The sequence below is a fragment of the Lytechinus pictus genome, chromosome 18 (genome assembly GCF_037042905.1).
Source record: "Lytechinus pictus isolate F3 Inbred chromosome 18, Lp3.0, whole genome shotgun sequence".
Classification (NCBI taxonomy): Eukaryota; Metazoa; Echinodermata; class Echinoidea; order Temnopleuroida; family Toxopneustidae; genus Lytechinus; species Lytechinus pictus.
Window position 1 is genome coordinate 24,980,013 of NC_087262.1, and position 8,742 is coordinate 24,988,754.

At 36.9% G+C, this 8,742-nt stretch overlaps 1 protein-coding gene across 1 annotated transcript; it reads right to left on the minus strand.

Moving 5' to 3' along the window:
• Positions 1 to 2,165: 2,165 nt before the first annotated feature.
• LOC129281811 (chondroitin sulfate N-acetylgalactosaminyltransferase 1-like) lies at positions 2,166 to 7,879 on the minus strand. Its single transcript, XM_054917729.2, has one exon. The coding sequence runs from the start codon at positions 7,804 to 7,806 to the stop codon at positions 6,193 to 6,195; it is 1,614 nt and encodes a 537-aa protein (XP_054773704.1). The 5' UTR covers positions 7,807 to 7,879; the 3' UTR covers positions 2,166 to 6,192.
• Positions 7,880 to 8,742: the final 863 nt, after the last annotated feature.

Here is an 8,742-nt window from a genome sequence, read left to right on the forward strand (position 1 = left end):
CCCATAACTTACATATAAGAATTTATTCATCTGGCTCAAATTCACTGCTGACCAAAATTCTTAATTTTCTTCATGTATTGCATCTAATGTTTTAAGAATATGATAACAATGACCAACAACATGGTAGAAAATCACACTTAGCATGACAAAACAGAACAGAGGCCTTACAAATCCAATCCATACACAAGCAAACCCCCATACAGAACAGAGTATGGGATATTTACAAATAAATTGAACATAATAATATAAGGGGAAAGGACTGCAACATCAAATTATGTTTCTTCGTAGCCATCATTAAAATGCATTTAGCATAAACGTTAGCATTTACATCTATCTGATAAAGACGCAATGTACTCTTATGTGTGTGTATTTTAAAAGTTTACAAAATTAGCCTTTCTCTTCATCTAGTTAAGGCAAGATTTTCAGCAAGTTAATACAACCATCTTCCATTTCTAAGCCATAAGGTTTAATCTCTGACATCCAAAGGTTACAACATTGAAAATATTCTACTTTGTAAGATTACACATTCAAACAGATGTTAGAAATTTAAAATTAGTAGGAGGCACTTTGTGATATACAAGAGAGATAAGGCAAGAAATTCACCATATTGTGCTGCACTCAACCCAGGTGAGGTAAATGGGTAACAGGCAGGAATTAATTACATGATACACCTGCTCTGCTAAAGCCTGGGTAATGATGGCTTTATAGTTGAGAGCTTAGAGATTTCTTACTAGTGTTTTATATATATATATATATATAGTTGTGCTCAAAAGTTAGTGAACCCCACCACAAAATGCACTCCTTCATGCTGAGTGTTCAATGTAGACAACAACATTATGCTTGGTGCGCCCAGAGAAAGAAACTTCATTGAATATATTTTATCAACTGACTTCACAATTGAACATCTATAAAACTTGGCAGAACTTGAACACTTTAAATATGTTCATTTTCTGGTGGAGTTCACTACCTTTTGAGCACTACTGTATGTATTATTAATTAAGTAGGCCAACACAGTTAATAACTACACCAAAAGATATACATCCATTCATCATTTACAATCCTCCTAGAGACAGTGGCCCGTATTCTGAAGTCAGGTTTAACTTAGACCACGGTCTTACTCTGTGCTAAAATTATGGGAGCCAAAAATTCTGTTTATATTGTAAATTTCTTATGTTTACTATTTTGTTTCATTTTGCTTTCATAACGAAGAAAAATACTTCAGTTATCATTCCAAGACAATTATGAACAATTTTGGTGCCATATCAGTTAATAAACTGAATGTATACTGTAACAAGGGATTTGTGCTCCAATTGGCTCTCCATAGTTAAACCACAACTTTAAAACAACTTCAGAATACGGGCCAGTAAAACTGAATTGCAATCAATTACAAATATATTAACTGCATTTCATGATGAAATTTGGCTGTGATTTCAGCCACTGATATGCTCTTGGCCAATCACTGATAATATGATTCATGACATGCTCCCAGCTTCTACTGAGAGGAGCAGACAAGTGATTCGACCAGAAGAGCATTTCATCAACATTTTTTCATCTGATAAGTTGTCTGATCTCACAACTTTCCTTGATTTTGATTGGCCGAGAAGCACTGTTACTATGGAAACTATTGGATGAAACGGGGAAGCGTTTCATGAAAGACCTTGTCAGGCATTTTATCTGACAAGTCTTGTTTTATCCGACAGTTACCATAGGAACAGTGCTTCTCAGCCGATCAAAATCAGAAAAAATTGTCAGATCTGACAAAAAGTGGGATGCAAAATGTTGATGAAATGTTCCCCAGGACTTGTCGGAATAAAACGTCTGACAAGTCCTTTCATGAAACGCTCCCCTAGTTGACTATTAACCCAGAGGGTAATTTTCACAAAAAAGAGTTAAGTGTAACATAAAGTCATACCTTAACACCAACACGTACACAGTATATCATGCAAAACCTCATTGATGAATATGCAGTAGCGTATGTCCTTGAAGTATAATCTGACCAATGCGGTGAAATGCTATATACTGCGCGCAAGTTTGATTTCCAGTCGGCCTTACATCTCTGTGAAAAACCCAACGAATCAAAGCACATTACCATCATATTTTGGAGAACATACATGGCATATATTTGGATACTACACATAAGCACACTGACTTTGGAATTTATAAAGCTTTTCCTGCAATAATTTATACCACAATACTACATAGTAAAAAGCACAACTACATTGTTCGTCTGAACAAATAGCACAATAACACGCAGTAAGATATTTAATATGAAATTAAGTAGCACATGCCAGAAATCCAGAAATTGAGTAGCACATTAAAATACTGCTTCTAATTAGCACATTAATGTGTATGTCCACTTGCTATATCAGCACAGAAATCTTTGAGTATATCATGAAAACTAGATTAAAATACAATGGCAAGGATGAATGAAAATACTACGAAGTAGTTTGAGATATGATTAAAGGCCAATTTTTTTTTCAACCACCATTAAATCCAGTAGATCAAGTGGATATTTAGTAAAGTTTCTTGTTTCTATTGTCAAAATTCACGACTGCCTGATTTAATTCCAACAGAATAGACGCTGTTATCAGACTAATGTGTATAACTGAAAAAGTAATTATTGATTTTAATTATCGAGAGGGGGATTAGAACCTGTGTCATTGCGCGAGTGCAGTATAGAGATTGAGCTGTCGCCATTACCACTACAATCACAAGCAATCCACAACAAAATTGAGTAACTTTCTGACAAAAACAGCTGGTTACCGAAGAAGGACCACTCAACTATATCGCTGTTAAATCATGAAATGTAATTATACTTTGCCTGACATGGATTCAGTAAATCAATCAAAACACATGATAAAACTACACACTACTTAATTATTATCTTACTATCATAATCAAATCATAAACAGAAAAAATACATGTTTATACTCAATTTGGAATGCAATGTCACTAAAATAGAATTGTCAAGATCCATACCAACACCACACAATTGCAAAATACTATATTTCATGGACAGTTATGGTAACAATCGTTATAATGTACATTCCCTGTACACTCGGTTCTAACTTTTACTGGCTTCGTAGAGACCCGTACACATATGCATTATCATTGATCTTGCCAAAAAGGCTAATTGGCTATAATGTTGTTTTTTTTAAATAAAATTTGAAATAAGTCTCAACCCCCAACATAAGTCTCATTTACAAGGCTATGATTGAGTTATTAAAAACATGAAAGCGTATATTTCATGTTTTTTGGTATAAAAAATAAATTTTCAATCTTGAGATACCTCATGCATGTAGGTGCATATAGCTAACTACAACTATTGAATAAGAGTAACATGACCATCATATCTATGAAGGAAAATATATTTCATTGAAATGAAATTCATCAGGTATAACATGATTAAACCTGTAGGCCCGAATTCACAAAGGTGGTTTTAAAAACCCACGGTTGAGTCCATGGTTTATGCAGATTTCCTGTATAAATTACGCTTAATTTAGCGCATATCTGGCGCATGTATAAAAAATGTCCAATGCTGATACGCGCTTTTGTCACAGTGCGCCAAATTGATGCCTGTTACCATGGTTAGATACGCTATATTATGCATGAGTCCACTGTTTTTATTCATGAGTCCACTCTTCAAACAGTGGACTCGTGAATAAAATAGCGTATCTAACCATGGTAACAGGCATCAATTTGGCGCACTGTGACAAAAGCGCGCTTCAGCATTGGACATTTTTTATACACGCGCCCGATGCGCGCTAAATTAAGCATAATTTATATAGGAAATCTGCATAAACCATGGACTCAACCGTGGGTTTTCAAAACCAGCTTTGTGAAATCGGGCCTTATAGTTGGGTGTGACTCTGGATAATTTAAATTTTGGCAGAGATCTCAAATTTGTCAGGTTTGGGGGAATATTGAGAAAACATCCCTGGATTATAAGTTTTCATTGCAATCCAGAATACATGTGGATATGAGTCACCAAAAGCCAGTTCCATTTTCCCTGCCAAGCAAATGAATTCTGGGATTTCCGCAAAGCCCATTTCCTGCTTTTTTTTTATATTTAACATTACGCTCTGACCAAGACAGCTTGTATGTGCAAGTGCTTTATACACATGAACTTCAGGAACATCACTTGTAATGTAACCATTAAGTTTAGTTCAATCAAAATAATATCATCAATATCAGCCCTTCCTGGAAACTCATTAAATCAAAGGAAAATAGGGTTAAAATGTTGAAAAATAAGGAAATTCAATGTGTTTGATACTATCAAAAGAGTTTTTGAAAAATCAAGAATTTACTGACAGTGATACATAATAAAAAAAATTAATTACAAAATGTTTGCAGATGTTTCTCTCACAATCTCCAATTCCGGGGGGAGGGGGATGCAAGAAAATTGTAATTAAGTGCAAGTCAATTTTATGTCTTATAATCAATTCTAAGGCAGCCAATTGATCATCAAATTTCAATTGGCTGCTGGGGTTCATCTCACAAAGACATGCGATTGATTCAAATCAAACTATAAACTGATATTGATCTCAAATTGTGTTCATGCAATTAAGAGATAGGAATTCAGAAGGGATGTAGTTAAGATCGGGGCCCCGTCTTACAAAGAGTTACGAATGATCCGATCAATCGCAACTATGGAAAGCCAGCAAAGTCAACAAATAAAATGCATGTTTGTTCAAATCATTCAAAATTAAACTGATATTGATCTCAAATTGTGTTCATGCAATTAAGAGATAGGAATTCAGAAGGGATGTAGTTAAGATCGGGCCCCGTCTTACAAAGAGTTACGAATGATCCGATCAATCGCATCTATGGAAAGCCAGCAAAGTCAACAAATAAAATGCATGTTTGTTCAAATCATTTTCTAGAATTTTCTATGAATGTATATCCATAAATTCATTGATTTCTTGACAATATGGTGTGTTCTCCTTTGTTTACAAAGGACATTTTGCAAATTTCCTGTAGAAAAAAATTATGACACTGATGTATTTCCATAGAGTTACGATTGATTGGACCAATCGTTTTGTAAGAGGGGCTCCGGGAGTTCTCAGTCATAAGGCTGCTTGAGAAAACTTTCTCTTATAGACTCTGTATGCATGACCCTCCCTACGTGTAAAGCCTAGACCAGCAAAATGTGTGCCAGATGCTATGACCCAATACCTGGAATTCAATTTGAATATTTGAATCTCTTGCAGCTCTCTACAACAGAGCCCATTGTCTACTTCTTGTGGAAAGTTATCATTCACCAACAATTTAAGATTTACAGTAGAAATTTGCAATCAATTGCCCCCTCCCCCCAAAAAAGTTTCTTACAATACCATTCTAATTCTCTTTTGTTCAATAGTTTGTACAGAATCTGGTACATTTAATTATGGTGAAAGCGGGGAAGAATGAAGTAAAACTATCAAAAGCATGTCCATTTGTCATTGAAATTTGAGAGGGCATGTAAAAGTAGGCACTGGCAAGCTACATCACAATCAAACTTTTCTTTTCTAGACTCTACAATTTATCTTTTCACAGTTGTAATAGAAAAATAGCAAATATTCTTTACAAGCATACTTTGAACATGATCAGATCAATTAACACACATCTTTGAAAAATATAATCACAATGTCCTATACAGTGGAAGTGTCTAAATCATCTTTTGTCCAATAAAGATTTTAAAATTACATGTATAAATAGAGCAAATACTGTTAATGATCGACGGTCCGGTTCAGCTGATTAATGCTAGCATCAAAGATTTGAGTATTACAAAGTCATGAGATGATCTTAAAACAGAAATATAAAGAGTTGATCAATAGACTATGAGATGATGATTAAAGAGAGTTGTACATTTAAATTATTTTCTTGGATAAGTCGGAAACCAAATTGAACTTTTTTATTACCAAGAAATGTTAAACGTATCTATAACATTGATTCGAACACTTCATACTTTCATTTCATCATTTAAAAAAAAATTCCAATATGTCATGCCTACAAAAATTTTGTTTCTGAATAAACAACTGGTGATTGGTCAGTCTCACAAGGTCATGCAGAGTTTCTTCTTCTGATTGGTCAGTCTATCTTGGTCATTATGAGCTCTGTCTTCTGATTGGTCAGTCTATCTTGGTCATTATGAGCTCTGTCTTCTGATTGGTCAGTCACACTTGGTCATGTTAAGTTCTGTTTCCTGATTGGTCAATGTGGAGGATGATGCTTTGGATCACCCATTAAATACAGTGTCATGTTGATATCGTCTTTGAAAGCTAATCTACCAAGCTGAGAGTGGGATGCTTCACTGCGAGCCTTTGACCCGATGCACATATGATACTGCTCTGCTGTCAGGTTCTCAGAGCATTCCTTTGGATGATAGGTGTGGAAGATACCTGCGTCAGGTACCCTTATAACTTTCATCTCTGACTGGAGATACTTCTTGTAAAGATACACGTCCTCTCCACCCCATCCTTTCATGTCAACATCAAAACCTTTGATGTTCATGAAGTCTGAGCGATACTGACAGGTCATCCCGAAGCCAAAGTCCCTCCAGAAACCAGAATCCTTGTGTATGTGGAACATATCACTTTCATTAGGAATCTGCTCGCGGGTGGAGTAGACGATCTCTGGATTGTACAGACTGAACACCATGGGGTAATAGACAGTACGTCCTGCGATGGTGTAGTAGCGACAGTGCTCAAGGAACTCCCGGTTGAAAGCGATGTCCACATCACAGAAGAACATCAGGACATCAGGACCATCCCAGCTCCGGACACCTTCCTCTAATCCCCGACCTCTCGAAAACTCTCCTGAAAGTGTTATTATCTTATAATTATGGAACCTAAACGGTTCTGTAATGTCTCCAAGAATCTTATGAATTTCTATCAAACCGTCGTTCCCAAAGTACACTATAGTCAGGAAGACATGGATCTTAGTTTCTAAAACCACTGTCTGGAAACGCTCCATGAATGTCCTAAACTTCTCTATTCTCCCCGATAAAGGCATGATAATATTGATAACTATACGGCTAGTGTCTACTATTTGTGATTTATACTTTTGTATGGGTGCAAAGGGTCGTAGAAGCTGCATGCTGTAATAATAGTTCTCATGCATACCACGAAAAACAAGATTGTAATAGGTTCCCACAGTCCTATCTGTCCTGTATATACCATCAACAAAGTTGTCAATGGAGAAATCTGTAGAAGTTTCTTTCTTCTTATTTAGTTCATCAATGGCAAAATACACAGCTTCTACTAATTCTTCTTTGCGGTCACCTTTTGGACGTTGTGATGGCCTTTTGGAAAGCCCTTGCTCCATGCTATAGACAAGCTTAGACGTCAAACTACTGAAAGGCACTACATCGTACTCATCCCGAAGCGGGCGGTGGCGCTCTATCTTACCCATCTGCTTCTGCATGTGGTCAAGGAGCTCTCGACCATGCTCGCGATCAAAGTACTTGGCAAGTCGAGCGGTTGCAGCTGCCTCTCCACCAGCCATAGGTTCCTCTAACTGTTGAATGTTCTCCACATATTTGGTCAGTTCAGTCTTCAGATCAAGAATCTGCTGCTTAAGGGCCGCAATCTCCGTACGGTGACGCTCTTCCTGCTCGCTAAGAGCGACCATGCAATCCTCCTTGCGGTCCATCTCGCCGTTGTTTGCGAACGGTTGAGCCTGAGCCAGGAGGTCTCTGACGGCCAGACGGCCATCGGTGATGGTGTTGGTGCATGTTTCTAGTTTGGCGAGGAGTAGTAGGAATCCAATACAGAGCATCAAACCAATCTTGATCAAGGATCGGATTGAAGGGGTACGGAAGATCATGGTGATATCTTCTCAGCATCTCTCAACCAACAACCACAGTCCTCTCCAATGCATCATCATCATCCTTTTGAAGCTAAAAACAAAGAAAAAGGGGGAAAATAGACATGAGCGCATGGATAAAATCATAAGTATGGCTAGTGCAAGGGAAAATACATTCAACAAGGTTTGTTAACCAACCCCATTATTTTTTCATGTCATTGCTGTGCTGAAACATGTACATTTTCATGTACTGACACAGACCTGTATATCTTGTATACAATCCTTTAAACTTGTTATTTCGACTGTAAGCATGCATAGGACTGGTTTGCAGGATGCTCAGTTTATAGCTCAGATCAGAAGGAAAGATGAGACTTGAGGATAAGACTGACCCTCGTCACGCAAGTCTTGCTATAAACCACGCCTACACTTTGTCAATTACCAGTTCATCAATCATAAGAGGCTTTTTTTGCTCATGTGCCCCAAAACCCAAAGCATTGCAGCAAAATCAGTGCTCTCATATTCTTAAAGTTTTTTATTCCTTCAACCTTAAATGTACCCTTGTATTTCTTTTAATTAAAGGACATACATTATACATGTATGTAAAGTGTATTCAAGTACTACACATTCAGAGCTTCCAAGTCTCCCGGATCCTGCGGGAGAATACTGGATTTCGATCCAATCTCCCGTTCTCCCGACTCCATGCCAAAATCTCCCGGATAATCGTGATTTTAGCTGTAAAATTCATAAAAACGACTGTTTTAAGAGTCTAGCATGTTCAACTCCCTTTACACCCACGTGGAACCATTCTTATCACATTGTCATTTTACCCAGTAACTTTTACCAGTTTTCGTATAATCGTACATTGATTTCCATTGTAAATGAAGATAACTTTACTGAACGACTGGTGAATTAGTCTAACAAGCCATTTTATTTCCGGGTTCTGAAATGTGTGCGATG

Excerpts from the sequence above, each read along its gene's own strand:
- LOC129281811 (XM_054917729.2), bottom strand. The coding sequence starts at position 7,806 with ATGATCTTCCGTACCCCTTCAATCCGATCCTTGATCAAGATTGGTTTG.